The sequence below is a fragment of the Sciurus vulgaris genome (assembly GCF_902686455.1).
Source record: "Sciurus vulgaris genome assembly, chromosome: 1".
NCBI lineage: Eukaryota > Metazoa > Chordata > Mammalia > Rodentia > Sciuridae > Sciurus > Sciurus vulgaris.
Window position 1 is genome coordinate 30,041,303 of NC_136461.1, and position 22,717 is coordinate 30,064,019.

The 22,717-nt window shown below is 37.7% G+C and overlaps 1 protein-coding gene across 1 annotated transcript in view; it reads left to right on the forward strand.

Annotated features, from left to right (window-relative positions):
* The first annotated feature begins 2,070 nt into the window (after nt 1-2,070).
* Nucleotides 2,071-22,717, forward strand: part of ZMPSTE24 (zinc metallopeptidase STE24) — a 49,145-nt gene continuing 28,498 nt past the window's right edge. Inside the window, exons 1-5 of the mRNA XM_079113470.1 lie at nt 2,071-2,420; nt 5,099-5,245; nt 13,929-14,015; nt 21,636-21,752; nt 22,310-22,462. Of these exons, the coding sequence (XP_078969596.1) occupies nt 2,298-2,420; nt 5,099-5,245; nt 13,929-14,015; nt 21,636-21,752; nt 22,310-22,462 (627 nt within the window). The 5' untranslated portion in view covers nt 2,071-2,297. The remainder of the gene's footprint in view (nt 2,421-5,098; nt 5,246-13,928; nt 14,016-21,635; nt 21,753-22,309; nt 22,463-22,717) is intronic.

Below are 22,717 nucleotides of genomic sequence, written 5' to 3' on the forward strand. Positions count from 1 at the left end.
ATGCTCCCATCTAAAAGTTTTCAACTTAATTTTAAATAGTTGCAAGAATGTAAATTCTAGAAATTATAAACACTGACATTTAAAAACTGTTAAATCGCTTTTTATGATGTATCCAACAGTATGTATAACAATTGAATAAACACCCTCATCCATTAAAAAAATACATTAATGAGCTTTTCAACATCGTTCTCTCTACCCTACCCCAGTAGGCAGAGAAATTTATTTAGTAAAGCAAGGAATATATTCAGGGGAGAATGCAGGCCATCTCACAAGTTAGAAATGTCTTTTGGGGTAAAGTAAGGGGAAAATTTGAGTTAGAAGCTTTGGAGATAAGACAAATGAGGCAATGTGGCCCCTCTCCAGCAGGCAAGACAGTCTTAACATTGTTCCTTTATCATCTCCAACTTATATTTAGGTTCTCTTCTGCCATGTTATCCAAATGTAAATTAATTAGTTTGTAATTATGTCTAAAAACCTTTTATTGATCACATCTTTGCAATAAAATATGCAGGAAAGTAAAATTTTAACAATTCGCTGTTTCTTATGGTTCTAGGTATTAGAAAAAATTCTGCATTATCATTACAATTATTTAGTATATAGCTAGTCAAAAGAACACAGTAACAAATTTTGATAATACAGAAACATAAGTGGTACAATTCTATTAAGAATGCTTTTCTTAAGGCTGGGGAACGGGAAGGTCAGTAGGGAGAGGGCTTGCCTAGCACATAGAAAGTCCTGAGATGGATGGGGCTTTCCTATCACTTAATTAATGCACTTAGATGAGTATTTCTTACTGCTAAATCAACAGGGTTCAGTTTCCATTCTATTCCTTTTTTGTTTTAATAAATGCAATGCTAAGAAATATTCAAATAAGTAGATGAAAAGCTAGTAGTTTTGTTTTAGTAATGTTAATCAATTTGGAGGCTTCTCTCTGAGTTATAGTCCAAGAATCAAAAGTAATATTTCATCAGCTGACAATTCAATTAGGTTAACTATTAATTTTGTTGAATACAAAGAACCCGAGAACATCTTACCTACAAAATAATTTGCTATTCTGTTATTAGAGCCGTTTACTATTTTTTGTTGTTGTTTTTAAATTCCAGATGGAGTCTCGCTAAATTGCTGAGGCTGGCTTGGATTCTCCTGCCTCAGCCTCCAGAGTCGTTGGAATTACAATAGTGTGCCCTGGCGCAGTATCACTGTAATTTAAATACAGATTTAGCTTAATTTATCGTTAAAAGAAATTAGGTAACTTAGAAACACCAGTCTATAGAACCAATTAACCAATTAGATTTACTTTTGATCAAATTCTGACTTAGCTTTTCAAGTGAAATAAAAGTGTGAACAGGTGTTGTGACACATTTCACTTTTGAATCCGAAACGGAAATGGCACTGAGGCTTGAGCACAGTTTGTCCTCTAGATGAAGAACAGGCCTTTCATCGCAGAAATTTCTAACTCACGCTATTCTTGCCTTGCTCCCGGACACACTTGCCGCTTCCGGGTACACTTGAGGTGGATGACGTAAGATCTGTAAATGAAATTCTCATTGCTACTGTCATTCTCATCACTAATATAACTTAAGTCAGAATACCCCCAAAAGGCCAAAACAGTCCATGTGCAATGCCTTGCCTCGTTCTTCTGGTATCCCACGGCTGCACCTACCGCAGTGTGACAGCACGAATCTAGAGGAGAGATTTTTAGAGTCTGGGAAATCTACAGTACTCTCCCATTCATCCCAGCCACATCAGGGCGGGGATGGTGGCCCAAGGGTGGGCGACCGCTAAACCCTGAATACCTGTCGGCTCGTCCTATCCCAGGAAAGCACAGCATATGCCGCAGCCCATTCTGGGCAACCAAAGCCCTAAAAGACCTAAAGGAACCGCCCCTCGGGAGGTTTGAAAGCTCCGCCCTCGGCCGCTCTACCAGGCCCAGGAAGAGAGCCAGAACCCTGGGCAGGAACCCAACGTCTAGAGGCGGGGGAAGGAAGTTGGTGCGACGCCGCTGAGCCGGGGCCGGAACTCAGCGTCTGGGCTCCCGCCCGCTTTGGGCCGGAAGTGAGGAAGGTGGGGCTGGTCCTTTTCTACCATAAAGTAGGAATCCCTAGCGGGTGTCGGCAAGGGGAAGAGTGTTTTTGTGACACTGCCTGCAGCGCGGTGGGGCTGGCATGGGGGCGGGTGTCTGTGTAGAGGCTCTCGGAAGGGACCGATATCGCTGTGGCACCGCGGAGACGCTCTGAGAGGACGGGTGTCGGTGTGGCACCGGTGCACGCTGAAGGATCTGGTGGAACCCGGTGGCCATGGGGATGTGGGCGTCGCTGGACGCGATGTGGGAGATGCCGGCCGAGAAGCGTATCTTCGGGGCGGTGTTGCTTTTTTCCTGGACAGTGTATCTTTGGGAGACCTTCCTAGCACAGCGGCAGGTGAGCCTAGACAGGGCCCACCTGACCCCAACACCCGCCAGCCTCGGAATGGACCCTCAGTCCTTGATGTTTGCTCCGTTCCCAGCACCAGTTTGGACCCTAGCCCGTGCTGGGCCTTCTAACTTGGCCCTAAGGCGGACTGTGGCTTTAAGGGATTCTTGGTACCTCCGGGAAGTTTTCGTGAGACCCAAGCTTGTTGGGCCTTAAGAAAGAAAAAGGCCAGCCTTCAAGTGTGAGCTTATGCTTGCTTCACAGCTTCTTAGGATCTTTGGGTCCAGACTCACTCCTTTATCTTTGGCGTAAGCCTCCTAGAGGAAGCTGCTAACATATTAGAATCACAACTTCCCCATGACATTCGTGTTACTATCATGCTCAACCACAGGATTAGGAAACCATTTTCTGAAAATAAAGATGTTGCAATCCTTCCAAGGACTTGCACTTTCCTTTTTCTTTTTAATCGCCTTAAAGTACAAATGTTTTGCCAAAAAAAAACCCAAAAACAAAAACAAAAAAAAAAAAAACCATTTTATTGTTTTTCATAAAAGGGTCCACATTATTTTCGTTTAAAAATTTTTAAATAGTACCCTGGCGGCACACACCTGTGGTCCCAACTACTCTGGAGGCAGAAGCAGGGGTATCAAAAATTGGAGGCCAGCCTGGGCAACTTATTAAGAATCTACCTCAAAATTTTAAACGAGGCTTAGGGGCCAGTCAGAATGGTGCACACCTGTAATCCCAGCGACTGGACCATGTCTCAAAAAAAAAAAGAACTGTGGATGTAGCTCAGTGGCAAAGCATCCCTTGGTTCATTTCCTAGTAACAAACAGAAAAAAAAAAAAAAAAAAAAAAAAAAGGAGGGGTGTTTAAGGTTGTAGCTCAGTGGTAGAGCATTTGGCTAGCATGCCTCAGTCCATGGGATCAATCTCTAGCACTGAAAAAAAAATTAGTAAAATAGAAGGCAAAAGTTACTTAATAACAATTCCATAGAGATAACCATAATAAACAGCTTGAAAAGTTAGAGACCTAAACTTTTACTGGCAATTGAACCCAGTAACTCCAAGACTGAGTTACATCCTTGGCCCTTTTTTAAAAAATTATTGAGGCAGAGGCTTGCTAAATGCTTGGCTTGGAACTTTGGATCCTCCTGCCTCATCCTCCTGAGTATATGGGATTATAAGTATGGATCACCTCACCTGAGTTATGAACTTCTTTTTATTTATTTAGTACTGGGGATTGATCCAAGGGGTGCTTTACCATTGACCTACATCCCCAGTCCTTTTTATTTTTTGAGACAGGGTTTCACTAAATTGCCCAGACTGGCTTTGAACTTCTGATCCCCTGCCCTAGCTTCCTGAGTTCCTGGGATTACAGGCATGCACCATTGTGCCTGGCTAGATAAGAACTTTTAAATGAGTTTAAACGTTTAATTGACAGTTTTATTGTAGTCTCTCACTGTTGATTGCTTTACTTATAATCTTCTGTGTTGTCACTGATGATGATGGTTGTAAAACCTTTCTAACTGTTCTCTTTCTTGAGCATTTCAGTCCTTTCCCTTTGCAATTTTTTTTTCTCAATTTACTTTCTGCATGAATCTATAAACAATTTTTAATTTTTCCCTGTCATTTTCTGGGTAATATCGCAGTCTCTTTAGTCCACTATATTCAAAGTTAGGTGTTAAGCTATATAGATAGCTATGCTAACATAGCTCTTTTATGCCTTCATTAATACAGAATCTTGATGATTTAGAGAAGATCCTTTGCATAAAGTAAACACATAGTATGTGATGTCAAAATTGGACAGGGGGCTGGGGAGATAGCTCAACTGGTAAGACCCTGGGTTCAATTTCCCAGCACCACAAAAAAAAAAAAAAAAAAAAAAAAAAAAAAAATTGAACTGCAAGACATTGATTATCTGCCTTTCTTTAATAATAAGCCTTAATAACTACTTCTTAATAACTACTTAATAGTAAGTAGTCAGAAGAACAACTTCAATAATGCCTCCACTAAGTTATGCTTTAATGCCCTCAACTGTTATTGACACTCAGTATATATAGAGAAAGCATTTGTTGTGAAACTATTGTAGAAGACGTTTTTTTTTTTTTTTTTTTTTTTTTTTGGTATCTGTTCCTTGTGGTATGTCCCATGGGCCAAAATTACCTTTTAGTAATTGGACATAATGAGAAAATTGATCTTAGATACATGGTAAGTTTCTGTGATTCCTTAAATCTCTCTTAATTTGGCTTCTAGGACCAAATTTAATGACCAACCACAGTGTCTAATTACTGTGGTTAGTATGTTTACTTCTCTTTTCCACAAAATTTTTTCTTCTGTATTATAGGACATATGTCATACCCAGAATGAGTGGCATCCTTGTGATGTTAAAGCTTTGGTTTGCGTATGTAAACTGAAGTGTGAGGATAATCCTAATTTTAATTTTATCTAGTCAACTAGACTCATATTCTCTTGTTCTGTTTTTACTTTCCTGCATCAGTTGTTTCAGTAATTAGTGTACTTGACGAAATGCAGTCTTTTCGTATGTGTGAAACACACTTTACAGGCTTAAGTGACAAGTTAATGCTATAAATCATGCAATGTTTGATCATAAACTACTATTGTAATAAAAAATTGACTGTTTTGTAACAAAACAGTAACAAAGGTGTTTTCTTTAAAATATTTCAGAGAAGGATATATAAAACAACAACTCATGTACCACCAGAGTTAGCACAGATCATGGATTCTGAAACATTTGAGAAATCTCGACTGTATCAACTGGATAAAAGTACTTTCAGCTTCTGGTCAGGACTCTACTCAGAAGTTGAAGGCACTGTGAGTAATTTACCTTTTGGAGAGTCAGTCTCTCAAATTGTTTAATACTTTGCAATGTTTGTTTTCATTTTCGTATTTTTATGACACAAAAGAGGGTACTATGCCTACCAGTCCCACAATGCTTTGAAAAACCTTTGTTGTTATTATTTTTTACCCACTTGGGACACTTTAATGTCATAAGCATGACCTGATACTTGTTATTTCAGTAGCTATTGAGATGTAATTCACTTTCTATAAATTTACCCTTTAAAATGTACAATTCAGGTGTTTTATTATAATTATACAAATAGTGAGATTCATTATGACATTCTTACATCCCCATAACATAATTTGGTAAAATTTCTTTGCCTAGTACCTTCTCTTTTCTCCTCTCCTGGCCCCCTTTATTTACTCTACTAGCTTCTCTTCGGTTTTCATGAGATTCTCCTTTTTTCCTAACTTCCATATAAAAGAAAACATATGACCCTTGACTTTATGAGTTTGGCTTATTTCACTTAACCTAATGCTCTTAGGTTTCATGCATTCTTCTGCAAATGACATTTTGTTCTTTATAGCTGAATAAAACTTCATATTGTGTACATATGCTATATTTTCCTTCTTTTTTTTTTTTTTTTTTTTTAATTGGTACTGGGGATTGAACTTAGGGGCACTCGACCCCTGAGCCAGCCCTATTTTTTGTATTTTATTTAGAGACAGGTTCTCACTGACCCTTGCTTAGCGCCTCACTTTTGCTGAGGCTGGCTTTGAGCTCTCAATTCTCCTGTCTCAGCCTTCTGCGCTGTTGGGATTACAAGCATGAGCCACCATACCCAGCTTCATATTTTCTTTATGCATTCATCTGTAGATGGACACCTATGATGGTTCCATAATTTGGCTATTGTGAATTGCACTGCAATATACATGGGTATGCATGTATGCCTAAATATGCTAACATTAATTCAGAAACATTAGGAGTGGTGGCACACCTATAATACCAGTGACTCAGGAGGCTGAGGCCAGAGCCAGAGAATCACAAGTTTGAGGCCAGTCTGGACAATTTAGGGAGATCCTGTCCCAAAATAAAAAATAAAAAGGGCTGGGGATGTAGGTCAGTAGTAGAGCCCCCTGGTTTCAATACCCAGTACTGCTGAGAAAAAACAAAACAAAACAAAAACAGATACATAACTGCATAGTCAGTTGAAATATGATAACTTTCACCTGCAGGTCTATGTATGTTATTCTTGTAATGAGCCCCACTGGTCTTCCCACCTTTACGTTGAAATCTCTAACCCGTCCTCCACTTTACAGCCAAAGGAATCTTTCTGAAGCACTGTTTTGATCTATGAGGTCATTTTTGATCTGGCTGTAGATCCTTGAGCCTCATCTTTCTGTTCCTTCCCCTCGAATCTTCTTTCCCTTTCTTTATTGACCATCTCATACCCGGGTTGACTTCCTCGGATTTGTCACGTTTTCTCATGCTGCTAATCTCTGCCTGAGGTGCCATTCTCCTCCTACTTCATATCTACCTTCTCAGTGGTGGTTGGTTAATCCCTGTTCTTCCATTAGAATCCAGCTAAGACACCATCTCTTCTAAGAAACCATTGAAACTCCTTGCCCCTTAAGAGGGTCAGAGTACTTATCACATTGTGTTAAATTTGCTTGTTTAGTTGTAGACTGTTTCTTTTTTTTTTTTTAATTTTTAATTTTTTTGGTTGTTGATGGACCTTTATTTTACTCATTTATTTATATGCAGTGCTTAGGATCGAACCCAGTGCCTCACACATGCTAGGCAAATGCTGTACCACTGAGCCACAACCCCAGCCCTGATAAACTGTTCCTTAAAGAAGGTGTTCTTTAGGGTCTGTTTATCATTTTATGCCTACTGCTTGCTATATATAATAAGCACAGAACTCATATTTAGTCAATGAAATAACGAATGAGGCCATTTTAGCAAAACACAGGACCAGTCTTATCTGCATGCTGAAAAAAGGGCTATGTGGTATTAAGCAGTGTTTGCCATCCTTTTTTTCATGATCTCCCCTTCATTGCCCTTCCTTTCTATTACACATTTTTTTTTTTTTGCTAATTTCCCCCTTCTTGAAATTTTAATATCACAGATCAGTTTTTATACCATGGGTATATATTTGTGCTTCATTCATAAAAAGAGGCATACATATGCCTGTAATCCCAGTAACTTGGGAGGCAGAGGCAGGAGAATGGTGAATTCAAAGCCAGTCTCAGCAACTTAGGGAGACCCTAAGCAACTCAGTGAGACCCTTTCTCTAAATAAAATATATTTAAAAAGGGGGCTGGGGATGTGGCTCAGTGGTTAAGTACCCCTGGGTTCAATTCCTGGTACCAAAAAAGAAAAAGATTTTCTCTTCTGTCAAGAATAATTGAAAGTGCATGGTGTAGAGATCCTGAGCAACTGAGCTCTGGCGACTTTAGTTTGAATCTTTGCTCTATCACATTAGCTTTGTGACCTCAGGCAAGTCATTCAACATTTCTGTGCTCCAGTTTTCTCATTCATTAAAGTGGTATGTTAATAATAGTTCCTCATAATATTATTGAGAGGATTAAATGAGCTTATATATGTAATATATTTACAGTTGGGAACTGATCCATTGTTAGGTGCTCCATAGTGTTGGCTGATACTATGTTTGTCATCACCATTGTTCCTTCAGAACTCTCTTAGGTCCACCAGTTCCGCAGAAAGATTTCTTTATCTATGAAAATAACTGAGATTGGCTACCATAATTGTTTCATGAGTTAAAGAAACAAAACGTATATTGCGTCGCTAAAATGATGACAGACTTGTCAGGGGCAGTGGTACACACCTTTAATTCCAGCTACTTGGGCGTCTAAGGTAGGAGGATTAAAAATCCCAAGTCAGCCCAGACAACTTAGTGAGATCCTGTCTCAAAAATGGCTAGAAATGTAACTCAATATTGGGTCAGTCCCCAGTATAGTGCAAAAACAAAAGACAAAATTGTCTAGCTAGTCACAAAATTTTCCTTGACAAACATAAAATACTATCATGGTTAGATCCAGTTTACTAGAACTGCTTTCATTTCCTTAAGATAGTGGAAGATGGCATTCTGAAGAGGTAAATCTTAGTATTTTGTTCATTTGTTTGTTTTTTATACTAGGAATTTAACCCAGGGCACTCTTCCAGTGGGCTACACCCCAGTATTTTTTAATTTTTATTTTGAGACAAGGTCTTGCTAAGTAACTGAGGCTGGCTGCCACTGCACCCAGCTAATTTGGTATTTTAGAAAAATTAAAAGATTTGGAAAATAAAATTGCATTGACTTTTTGGGCACACAGCTATTACTAGTAATTAGTCTTTTCGACCACTGAGCCACATCCCCAGCCAGGCATTAAACTTTGATTCCTTCCAGCCAAACCAGGAAAGGTAGCATTATTGTGGATTATAATTTGACTTTTAGTTAACTTATCTTCACTTTTTTTTCTGTTAGGTTAAGGGCTCTAATAGGAACTCAGCCTTCAGAGAGAGATGGAAATAAAGCTGGTGAATTTAGACACTTTCCTCTACCTATTTGGTGATTGCTTCATTTTTCTTTTATATTTTCCCCACCCCTGGTGCTTCTGGGCCAGGACCTTGCATATGCGAAGCATGCTTCTACTACTGAGCCATCCGCCCAGCCCTGATAGTAGCTTCTTTGAAGTTCTTTGACTTACCCCATTGATAAATTAACACAGAAAGCATTTTCAGTCTCCAAGGTTGTCACTAGTAAAGAATTCCAGGACATATGGGCAGTAGCTTGGTAATTATGGTTGGTGATCATAGAATTGGCTCAATTTTTTCTAAGAGATGATAGAGGTTGAACGAATATATATATACAAAGAGACTTGTAGTGAGCCGTGGCTTAACTAGAAGCAGTACTGATGGGCTAAAGCTGGGTACAGTAGTCATCATGATTTGCATTCATGCAGTTTTTATATTCATTGTTTGATGTTTACAACAATGAAGTAGAAAGGATAATCATTATTATTGCCTTTTAATTGAGACAACTGGGTTTCATACTCTGCTGATCTGAGTCTGCTGATCTGAGTCTTTAAAATTATATTGAAGCTGGGCATGGTGGTGCACACCTATAATCCCAGCGGCTCAGGAGGCTGAGGCAGGAAGATTGAGAGTTCAAAGCCAGCCTCAGCAACAGCGAGGCACTAAGCAACTCAGTGAGACCCTGTCTCTAAATAAAATAGAAAATAGGGCTGGGGGTGTGGCTCAGTGGTCGAGTGCCTCTGAGCTCAATCCCCTGTACCAAGAAAAAAAAATTCATCCATTTTTGGGTTGGGATTATGGCTCAGTGGTAGAGCATTTTCCTCACACATGTGAGACACTGGGTTCGATCCTCAACACCACATAAAATGAATAAAATAAAGATATTGTGTCCATCTACAACTAAAAAAATTCTTTTTAAAATTCTTGAAACTCTAAGGATGACAACATGAATATGCTAAATTTATCTCTGGGGAGTTAGTAGCTACATTTACCATTGGATAGGAAGCAAATTTGGTGTTACTTTGAAACTGTTCTGTTTAAACCAAGTTTGTTTCTGTTTTACATTGATTAAAATTAATAGATCTGTATTTTTTTGTCACGGAGAACGAGATTAATTTAGACTATTTATTTTAATCAGTATTTTTTACCTGAGAAAATTAAGCAGTGACCTTATGAATGTCTAGCTCTCTAAAACAGACTCCCCTAATATCTCAGATGTCAGTAAAAACCACATTGAGGAAATGGAATGGCTAGGTGCTGTGTTGTAGGCCTGTGGTTTTAGCTATACCAGAGGCTGAAGCAGGAGGATCACTTGAACCCAGAGAGTTTGAGACCAGCCTGACCAACATAGTGAGATCCCATCAAGAAATGGAATGGCTGGGGAGTAGAGAAGGGAAGAGTAGAAAAGTTCAAATTATTGCTTCTCTAATTTCTATATGTTTCTGTGTGAGCAGTTTTGCCTTTTGTAGTCTCATTTTTCCTATCTTTAAAATGAGAAGTGGTGACTTGTGAGGCAGAGGAGGAGAATCACAAGTCAGAAGCCAGCCTGGGCAATTTAGCCAGACCCTGTCCCAAAATAAAATAGAAGGAAGGAAGAGATATTATTTTAACCTGAGTTTCAGTTTCCTCCTCTATAAAATAGATAATGATTACACTCCCTGCCCATGCCTGCTTTTCAAGACTATACTGAAATAATGTGTAAAAGCACTGGGTTTGCTTTTGTTAGGAGCATTAATTTTTGTCCTAGGACATTCCCTGGAGTGTGCTCAGTAAGATTATTAACATAGGGAAAGTTTATAGTTCACTGTGCTTTGTTTTTCAGTCCCCAAAGTAAATTAAACAAGATTTGTAACAGCAGTTTCCAAATGCATTCATAAATCATTCAAAGTTCATATTAAAACTACCCTTGATATTTATTTAAAAGCTGGACTTTTAATAATAGGTGTTTTAGCCTTTCACCAAAAGCATTATAAATCCTTAATTCTACATTATTTATTAGTGTTGGGAATAGGATAAAAGAAATGACAACCCAGGTCAATTAGTTCAACAATAGAGCATATGCCAAATAATGGTGCCAAAGCATGTCTTTTGGGAACAATGTTTACTTACTTCCAGGGTTGAGATAATTATAAAGTGAAAATGCCTGAACATAGAGGTAGGGAAGCCTATAAACAGCAATTTATTTGAATGATTTTTAAATGTTGGTGTCTTGTCAGAATCACCTGGAACTGCACACCCCCCCCCACCCCCCACCCCCCGCCTCCAGCTACCAGTGTTTGATTCCATAGGTCTGCATTGGGTCCCAAGAATTTGCATTTCTAATACATACTGCTGCTGTTGCTGCTTATGACTACAAGTCAGACTTGAGACCTATGATATTAAATTAGCCCAGCATACTGGTAAAAATTGAAACAGTGGCTAGTACAAGGTATAGGTAAGGTTGTGGAAGATAGGACCACTCAGGTGCTGTGGATGGAAGTATAATTTGGTCTAAAAATTTTAGAGAACAAGCTGGTATACACTTGTAATCCCAGTGACTCGGGAGACTTGAGGCAGGAAGATCACAAGTTTGAGGCCAGCCTGGGCAACTTAGCCAGGCTGTTTGAAACAGAGTAACATAAAAAGGGCTGGAGATGTAGCTCAGTGGTAGAGCACTTGCCTAAAATGCTTCAGATGCTGGGTTCAATTCCCAGCACCACATACACAAACACATACACACACAAAAAAAACCAAGCTAAAAATACCAAATACATTTTAAAGATCACCATGGATCTAAAAAAAATAAAGTGCAGAAAGCAAATTGTGGAATAAGTATAATATGATGTCATTTTATGTAGTCTTAAAAATACGTAAGTCACTGTATTACTCATAAATACAAACTGGAAGTAAAGGCATATAATCTGTAATCCCAGCAACTTAATCACAAGTTCAAGGCCAGCCAAGGCTATTTAGTGAGGCCTTAGGTTTTGGGATATAGCTCACTGGTAGAGTACCCCTGGTTTCAGTCCCCAGTGCCACAATAAATAAATACATACATAAAAATAGAAAGCACATAGACTGGGTTGTAGCTCAGTGGTAGAGCACTTGCCTAGCTTGTGTGAGGCACTGAGTTCGATTCTCAGCACCACATGTAAATAAATAAATAAAAATAAAAGTCCATTGACAACTAGAAAAAATATTTTAAAAAATGGAAAGCACATTGGAAAGATAAAGCCATGAAATATGATAGTACCTAAAGCCCTCAAACCAGCTTGGTAGAAACCAGCTCAGTGGTAGAGCCTGTGCTTAGGATGTGCAAAATCCTGGGTTTAATCCCCAGCACACACACACAAAAAAAACCCAAAATAACTCTCAAACACTGAGAATCCATATCTAAATCAATCAACAGAAATACTGTGCTTCAAACCAAGGCATGTAATTGATCATTGCATTTCTGGGGTCCTGTCCAAAGAAAGAATAAATTGATTCCTCTTGACAAAATGAGTTCCACAGACTTAGTGTCTGTTATGAGAAGTAGAGTTACTTTTTTTGGGGGGGGGGGTGTGTGTGTGTATGTGTTGCTGGTGATTGAACCCAGGGCCTCATGGGTGCTGGACAAGACCTCTACTACTGAGCTGAGCCTCTATCTCCAGTAGTTGAGTTTCTTTTTTTCTTTTTTTTTTGCGGTACTGGGGACCGAACTCAGGGCCTTGTGCTTGTGAGGCAAGCACTCTACCAGCTGAGCTATCTCCCCAGCCCACTAGTCGAGTTTCTTAAGCATGCATTCTTTTCACCTTCTGAGTTGTTTCTTGATTCCTGATGTTCTGGTGATTTGGTGAATGTCTATTCACTTCATCTGCAAGATAAGGGAGGCAGTGAGAAAAGGGCCTACTCTTATGAATCCCTAACTCCTACCTCAGGATTTCCTGACCCAGAGAAGTTAGAGATATCTCATTCTATCCCACATTTTGGTAAATGAACTTGTCTTTCCACTTCTCTGTCAGTACTGATACTTCAGTTAGCCACAGTGGCATGAACCATAGTTCCAGCTACTTCGGAGGCTGAGAGGAAAATCTGAACCCACATGTTTGAGACCAGCAACATAGTGAGACCCTGTCACAAATAAACATACAAAGAAAACTTTGACCTCACTGAAAAGGACTGTTTTCCTTTCATGGAAAAGACAGTTATGGAGCCATATAGCCTGATTCAAATTCCATTTCTATCACTAATTAGCTGTGGGACAAATTATTTAACCTTTCTATGTTTGATTCCTAATTCATAAAGCTTTCATTGTGGTCTCTTGACAAAAGTTTTTATTTATTTAGCTTAAACATTTGATTTATGGTTGACACATAATATTGTACATATTTCTAGGATACAGCATGATGTTTTGATACATGTATATATTATGTATTGATCAAATAAGTATTATTAACATGCCTATCACCGTAAACATTTTTTTTGTAATGAGAACATTAAAAAAAAACTCTCTTCTAGATATTTTAAAATATATATCATTTTAAACTCATTATTGCACTATGCAAAAGAATACAAGAACTTATTCCTCTGGTTTAAGTCTAATTTCAAACTCATTAACTAATCTTCCCCCATCTCTCCTGTTTTTTATTGTTATTTTAATTGGCACATAATATTTATATGTATTTATGGAATACAGCATTATAATTTGATCCATGTATACAGTGTATAATGATTATTTATTATTTCTATGTTGGGAACTTTTGGACTCTTATAGTTATTTTAAAAAATACATCATAAAATTGTTTTATAGTATAGTTACCCTACCATGTTATGGTAGGACTAATTCCTCCTAACTGTATTTTGGTACCACTCATCCCCTCCCTAGTCTCCAGTATTCTATTCTCTTCTTCTATAAGATTGATTTAATTAGCTTCTACCAGTGAATGAAACACCTGGTTGTTTTTTAAACAGCTTTACTGAGATATAATTCACATATCATACAATTCACCCATATGTAGTGTACAGACAAAACCACTTTAATAGTCTAAACTTAATGTCCCAGTGGTTTGTATTCCTAAATGCATATTTTATCCTGAATGAAGTAGGTCTTTTTTCTTCTGTAATTATTTTGTACTTTTTTCTTTATAACATGCTCTTGAACCTGGTAGTTTTGAGTACTACTCACATGTAATCAAAGTATGCTTTGTTTTATAGCTTATTCTTCTCTTTGGAGGAATTCCTTACCTCTGGAGACTTTCAGGACGGTTCTGTGGTTATGCTGGCTTTGGACCAGAATATGAGGTATGTTATTCATTAGCATGTATTTGTCAGAATCCTTTTTTTATGCTTGGCAAACTTTATACTAAAGTTAACATTTTGCCTCCCACCATCATTAGACTTGCTTCTCTATCTGCACAATCCTTGTCTGCCCATGTATTAAGATGATATTGGTTACTGGAACAAACCCCAAAATTTCAGTGGCTTATCACAATAGTTTTTTTCTCACTCATATAAAAGCCAGGTGTATTTTTAGTCAGTAGGTGACTTTATTCCATGTGCTAAGCTAGGGACCCAGTCACTTTTCATTCAGTGTCCTAGAGAGATTGAAGTACCGTCTTCTTATTTTCCCTAGCTCCCAAATGATACCTATCCTTTGCCATCACATTTCATTGATGAACCTGTCATTTGGTCTTACCCAGACGCAAGGAAGCTGGAAAATGCAGTCTCTGTTTAGGCCGCTGCTTCTTGGGAAACAACTCTGTGCAATTAAAAAAGAAGCATGAATTTTGTTGAACCCACACTAAGCAAATAGTCTGGGTCCCCAACATTTAGCAGATAAGACAGAAAATTTGTCTCCTAGAATCTCCATTGAGCCGCTTGAGTTGACCATCCACTTTTCTAGGAAATCTAGTTATTGGGCAAAGTGTTAAACCTGATACTGTTCATCTATAATGGATACTATAGCACTGCTTCCTGACTTCTATTTGAAAATTACCAGATATTACTTCCTTCCTGATGGTGTATTTGAAATCCTGAATCTCCTACATGTGTAGGTATACTGGGCTTTAACAGCTCATTCTGTGTCCCTTTTCTGAATACCTTTTCTGAAGCAATTAGACTCTTAAGACCTCTTTTTCCTGTGCAGTCTCTTTTTCTAATTTGCCATATGTGGTATGGCAATTTATTTACACATTCTCTGCCTTGTTTCAGAAATGATTTGTGGTGGTTTCTTTTAAATAACGTGGCTGGCTCCTTATTTAAGGAGCTTTTCATTTCAAATGTCACTTTCTCAGACAGCCTTCTTTAACTATTCCATCTAAAATAGCATCCCTCTGTCACTTTTTAGTGAAGTTCATTGCCTTATGTGTTTATTTATTTATTTTTTGTACTGGGGTTTGATCCCAGGGGCATTTAGCCACTGAGCCACATCCCCAGTCCTTTTTACTTTTTATTTTGAGACAGGGTCTCACTAAGTTGTTTAGGGCCTCACTAAGTTACTGAGGCTAGCGATCCTCCTGCCTCAGCCTCTTGAGCTCTGCAATTACTGGCTTGCATCACCATACCTGGCTATTTTTTTTTTTAATAAAAACATTTACAACTATTTGCAGTTAATTTGTTTTATTTACTTGCTTATTTTTTAATCTGTGTTCCTGACAAGAATATTAAGCTCTAAGGGGACAGAGACATTATACATTTTCTATACTGCTCTATCATTAATGCCAAACCATGCCAATCACAGAGTAGATATTAAACATATTTTATTGCATGAATGAACACAATCTAAAATACATATGCATATGAAAAGTATTCCTTATCTTAAAGGGATCATATTTTATATAATGTTCTGAAGCATGATTTTTGCATTTAACAATGTTTTAGAGGTTTTTTTTTCCTGTCAATTTACATAGACTTCTGTTTTCTTTAATGGCTTCATGGTACTGACAGTCCTTGCCTTGTGTAGTTCTGATATAAAAATTTAATTTATCCCAGTTTACTAATGTACTGAAGAACTGGTGAGTTCTTCAGCAAACATGGTTCAAGTTTTAGTTCCCATACTGTATTTTTTTGGCGTAGGGCACTTGGCCACTGAGCCACATCCCTGGTCCTATTTTATATTTTACTTAGAAACAGGGTCTCGCTGAGTTGCTTCGCACCTCGCTTTCGCTTAGGCTGGCTTTGAACTTGTGATCCTCCAGCCTCAGCCTCCCGAGCTGCTGAGATTACAAGCATGCACTACTGTGGCTGGCTACCATAGTATATAATGTGAGTAATTGTATGAAGTATAAATTGCCCTTCAGGCTGTTTAGTATTCAAATCACTATGCAAATAACAACCGCTTAATGTGATCAGTGATCAATCATGCCAATTTTTTCAGTCTGTTGGTTACTGCATATCTTTTATTCAGTTATTCAAAGAAATAAAAAATTATCCATAAAATGGATAGTTGAGCTACATGTGGTGGTGTACACCTGTAGTCACAGCTGCATGGGAGGCTGAGGCTTGAGCATCCCTTCAGCCCAGGGATTCAGGGCCAGCCTGAGCAACATAGTGAGACCCTGTCTCAAAATAAAACAAGGTGTATTGGTACACAACTATAATCCCAGCCACTCAGGAGACTGAGTAGGAGGATCACAAATCCAAGCCCCACTGGGGCAACTTAGGGAGAACCTGTCTAAAAGTAAAAAGGACTGGGGATGTAGCTCAGTGACGGAGCACGTCTGTGTTCAACTCCTATTACCCTAAAAAAAAAAAAAAAAAAAAAGAAAAAGTGATAACAGTGGAAGTGAAGTTCAAATTTAATATTAATAGAGTTATGGAAGAAATAGCTGACTGCCACATATGGTAGTGTATGCCTATTATCCCAGCTGCTCAGGAGGCAAGGCAAGAGAATCACAAGGCAACTTAGTGAGACCCTGTCACAAAATAAAGAAAAGATTTTAAAAGGGTTCAAAAACATGCCCCTGGGTTCAAACTCAGCACTTGGGAGATTTATATAGACGTGTGTGTGTGTGTTTGTGTGTGTGTGTGTGTGTGTGTTTATGTGTGTGTTTATTTATATTATATAAAACAATGAAGAGCCTGTGATGTAGCTTAGTGATAGAGTTCTTGCCTAGCTTGTGTGAGTCCCTGGGTTCTATCCCAGTATCAGAGACACAAAAACTGACCATGGGATTGCTGGCACTGTTATCATTAAAGACTAGGTAGATATGCTAAAGGAGGAACTTTGTGAAGGTGACCTGACTGACATAAATGAAGAATATAGTTGTTTTTGCAGTGTGGGGGCTCAAACCCAGGACCTTGCACTTGCCAGGCAAAACACTCTACCACTTAGCCACATCCCCAGCAGGAATATAGTTGTGATGAAAATGATGAAGATGGCTAGAGGCAGTGATAACTGAAACCCTCTTGCATTAAAGTACCCTTTAGCTGGGCATGGTGACACACTCCTATAATCCCAGTGACTTGGGGAGCTGAGGCAGGAGGATCACAGGCTGGAAGCCAGCCTCAGCAATTTAGTAAGTTTCTAAGCAACCTACCGAGACCCAGTTTTAAAATTAAAAATTTTTTTAAAAAGGGCTTGGGATGTGGCTCAGTGGTTAGGTGCCATGGGTTCCATCCCTGGTACCCACTCCACAAAAAAAGGACCTCTTAAGGATATTTCACACTGAAAGTTTAAATTATAAAATGTTGTAAGAGAGGAGTATGACAACTCAACAAGGCAGAGAAAGAACATGTTCTTTATATTATAAATTACATGAAGAGAAAGCAGGTGTTGTTCAAACTGCTCTTAAGTCTTTAAAAAGAAAGTTTTTAAAAAAACCTCAGTATTTCCAATGTTTGAAATAACAGTATATTAAAAATTTTTATTTTTAAAAGAATTTCCAGCCAGGCATGATGGAGCATACCTGTAGTCCCAGCAGCTTGGGAGACTGAGGCAGGAGGATTGAAAGTTCAAAGCCAGCCTCAGCAAAAGGGAGGGGCTAAGCAACTCTGTGAGACCCTGTCTCTAAATAAAATACAAAATAGGATTGGGGATGTGACTTAATAGTCAAGTGCCCCTGAATTCAACCCCCGGTACCTGCCAACCCTCCCAAATTTTTTTCTTATATATTTAGATCTGGTGGTAACAGTTTGCAGTATGATAACCAAAATTTTTAAAGATGACAGAACAATCATAATTTTTATATTGATCATTAAAATATAAAGATTGAGTTTGCATAGTCATTTTTATGCTTTTAGACTATTATGTGAAGCAAGAACTGCCTGTATTCATTATGTGCATGTATTTAATTACTCATCTATTGATTGGTTGGTTTCAGATTTTCCTTATTACAAATAATGCTACAGTGCACATCATTTATCTAAATCTTTATGCATTATATATGAGTATTTATGGAATAAACTTAATTAAAGGCTATGTGCAGTTAAAATTTTGATAACTGCTGCCAAATTCCCTTCTAAAATAACTTTTTGGTTTATAGACTTTTTTGGTTTATAGCCTTCCATGGTGTATAAAGCATTAAAATACATGGATTAGTATGGATCCTTGCTAATATTTAGTATATTTATGATCTTTTTATTTTTGCCAATCTAACAGGGAAAAATACGATTGCTTTATTATTTCATACAACTTATTACTGAATGGAAAAGTCAGGGTATGAAACAGAATTGAGTAAATAAAAGCATGTATGTGAATATCCATATAGATTTTTTTTCTCTTCTTTCTTTTATTTTTGGTACTGGGGATTGAACCCAGAGACTCTATCACTGAGCTTATCCCTAGTTCCTTTTATTTTTTATTTTGAGACAGGATCTCCCTAGATTGTTGAGGCTGACCTTGAACTTAGTCTTCCTGCCTCAGCCTCCTGAATATCTGGAATTATGGGTGTGCATCACTATACCCAGTTCCATGTAGATTTTTTTATACAACTAGTATCCTAGTAATGAACATTCAGATTGATTCAGTTTTTTTAAATTATAGTGGTGTGCATCCTTGTACATACATCTTTATGCACATATTCTACATCTATAAAAAGTCTGTATATTATATACCAAAATGCCAAAAGTAGTTTTCTTTGAGGAGAATTTGACAATTTTAATTTTTATGTCAAGAAAATTCAGCAATGAGCATGTACTTTTTTATTTTTTTAATTTGTTCTAATTGGTTATACGTGATAGCAGAATGCATTTTGACACATTTTACACAAATGGAGCATAACTTCTCATTCCTCTGGCTGTACATGGTGCCAAGTCACACCAGTAGTGCAATCATACATGTAAACAGGATAATAATGTCTCTCATTTTACCATCCTTCCCATCCCCACTGCTCCACCCCTCCCCTCACTCCCCTCTGCACAATCCAAAATTCCTTCATTCTTCCCTACCCAACCCCCCAAATATGGATCAGCTCCTGTGTATCAGAAAAGACATTTAGTTTTTGTTTTTTTGTGATTGGCTTATTTCACTTAGCATGATATTCTCTAGTTCCATCCATTTGCCCCATGTCCTTGTCAACACTTACTATTGCTTATATTCTCGTTAATTGCCATTCTGACCAAAGCGAGATGAAATCCATTTCTCTAATTGCAAGAGATGAACATCTTTTCATTTGTTTGTTGATCCATTGTACTTCTTCTCTGAGGTGTCTGTTCAGTTCCTTAGCCTGTTTATTGATTGGGTAATTTGTTTTTTTTTTGGTGTTAAGTCTTTTGAGTTTTTTATATGTCCTGGAAATTAGTGCTCTATCTGAGGTGCGTGTGGTAAAGATATTCTCCCATTCTGTAGGCTCTCTCTTCATATTATTGATTGTTTCCTTTGCTAAGAAGAAGCTTTTAAGTTTGAATCCATCCCATTTATTGATTCTTAATTTTACTTCTTGTGCTTTAGGAGTCCAATTAAGGAAGTCAGGTCCTAAGCCAACATGATGAAGGTTTGAACCTACTTTTTCTTCTATTGGGCACAGGGTCTTTGTTCTAGTGCCTAAGTCTTTGATCCACTTTGAGTTGATTTTTGTACAGGATGAGAGATAAAGGTTTAATTTCATTTTGTTACATATGGATTTCCAGTTTTCTCAGCAGCATTTGTTGAAGAGGTTCTCTTTTCTCCAATGTTTGCTTTTGGCACCTTTGTCTAATACGAGATAACCATATTTATATGGGTTTGTCTCTCTTCTATTTTGTACCATTGATCTACATGTCTATTTTGGTGCAGTACCATGCTGTTTTCAGCATGCACTTCCTAAAGTCATTTTCTACATTAAAAAAAAAAAAAAAATGAAGAAAAGTAGGTTGATCTCAGCTTATCCTAGGTATAGGCAGTATGTTTTTTTTGGCAGAAATTGCTGCTTTCCAATCTACAAACAAGGGTCTCATAATCATTATCCTTAATTTTTGGACAGTAAGATATGTCCTGACCCTTCTTAGCAAATAATGTATTATTGACTTCGAATACTCTGGAGTTCTTTTGCTATATCATGAATTTGAGGTGAAATGAGTTGGTTCATCTCAAAGAAGGGATGCATTTTGCCATTACTCAAGATGTATTAGTCTGAGTCACTCCTTGTCATGTTGCAGGACTTTTTAATGTTCTGTGTCCCATGGCCTTGAGGTGTTCACTGACAGGAATAGAGCCAGATATTGTTACATTTGAGAAGCACTGGGTTAAAACCCTTTCTCCCCATTGCCTGGGGAATCTCTTGTCCTAGGATATTTTCTCCTTTCTGGGTTGGTTTAGAACTTTTCTGAGAAAAGCTGCTGGAGGTTGTATACTATTCACATTTCCCCAGGGTAACTTTCCTGTCACACACTTCCTTTATCAACTTTTGTGAACTATAAGTCACATTTGTCTGTTAGAAGTAAAATGGTCATAAAGAGGAGTAATGGAAAGAAGCATTTGGCATTAGGTTATGAAAATCTTTAAATGTACAGTGAGTTTAGCCAGAATTGCCTTTAATTCCAGCAACTCAGGAGGCTGAGGCAGAATTGCAAGTTCAAAGCCAGCCTGGGCACCGAAGTGAGTCCCTGTCTCAGAATTTAAAACAAAGAACTAGGGATGTAGCTCAGTGGTATACTGCCCCTGGGTTCAATCCCTGTTACAAAAAAAAAAAAAAAAAAAAGAAAAAAAGTTAACTATTGAGGGTAAGTTTTTGCATTTTGGCTTTTTATGAAAAACTGGGCTCACCCTACCCTATTTACCCTGGTTCAACTTTTTGAGTCTCCATTTTAAGTTTCCCTTCCTGATCCCAACCAGGCTTGTCATCTTCTCATCTTCCACATATTGGGTGCTGTTTTCTCTATATATACTTTTGCAAATTGCTTAAAATTTCTCCTCCTCTCCTCTCCTTTCCTGTCTCAGTAATTTCTCTCTCTTGAAAGGCATCTCAAGCCTCATCAACTTTGAAAGCCCTTCTTGAATTCACCAGCATGTGTTGCTGTTTCTTTTCTGAATTCTTTTAACCATTTTATCTATATGATTTAAGATTATTTTTGTATAGTGCTTATGTAGTAAAAGAGTAATTGTTTTATTCTTTTATTTCTTCCCTTGCAGCTAAACTTTTTCTGAGGGCAGGAATGATATCTCAGTCCTTGTATTAACCATAGAATCAAATAGACTGCTTGGAATAGAATAAATACTCAGCAAATATTTGCTGACTTGTTCCCTAGTAGTTTATTTGAAGAATGAATTACATTAACTATATTCCCTACTACTCCGGAGGCTGAGGCAGAAGGATCCAAATTCAAGACTAGCCTTAGCAATGTAGTGAGATCCTGTCTCTAAATAGTGATTTAAAAAAAGGACTGGGAATATAGTTCAGAGGTAATGCCCCCTGGGTTCAGTCCCCAGTACCACGTCGGGTGGGGTGAGGAGGATGAATTACATTACATCATTAAAAACTGCCATTATTTTTTTCCTATACTTAGATCATTCAATCTTTGGTGTTTCTGCTGTTGGCTACACTTTTCAGTGCATTGACTGGTTTGCCATGGAGTCTTTATAATACATTTGTGATAGAAGAAAAACATGGTTTCAACCATCAGGTATAATAAAAAATATAGGCTTTTTTTTTTAATGTGAAAATGTTCTCTACTTTTGTCTTTTGCTGGTAATAATTTTAACATAATGTGCTACTTAAGAGAATGAATACATTTAGATAAAAAGGAACTACAGATATAATAAAGGTCATAGTTTAAATAATCTTGCTATCTTGGGGCTGGGGTTGTGGCTCAGTAGTAGAGCACCTGCTAGCATGTGTGAGGCACTGGGTTTGAGTCTCAGCACCACATATAAATAAATAAATAAAATAAAGGCCCATTGACAACTAAAAAATATATATATAAAAAGTCTTGCTATAATTCTTTCAGCACTAATGTTTAGTGTTTTTCAACTAATAGCATTTAAATAAATTTATCTTAAGCTGTAAAATGCAGGAGATTTACTTATTATCTTAGACTGCTTGGTGTCAGTCACAATACAGTCTCACTGCATGTTCATTTTAAACATTGCTCTAATAATATATCCTTTGTATTCACTTGCTAGCTGTTTAAAAAAGCAAAAACAGTTTCTCAGTTTCTAGTGGTGATATTTTCTTTTTTAGACTTTGGAGTTTTTTATGAAAGATGCAATCAAGAAATTTATTGTGACTCAGTGTATTTTATTGCCTGTGTCTTCACTTCTGCTTTACATTATTAAAATTGGAGGTGACTATTTTTTTATATATGCCTGGCTGTTCACATTAGTTGTTTCTCTGGTGAGTAAAATATTTCATTTTCTTTTACAAAAGTTCCTTGGTGATATTACTGTGATTTAATCTTCACTAGCATGTTAACAGTTCTTAAGAAGAAGATGAAATATAAATAGGTGCTCCTATAAATTTCCCTCTTGGGCAGGCGCAATAGTACGCCCCTGTAATCCCAGCTACTTGGGATGTTGAGATAGGAGGACCACAAGTTTGAGGTTACCCTGGGCAACTTAATGAGACCCTGTCTCAATATAAAAAGGGCTG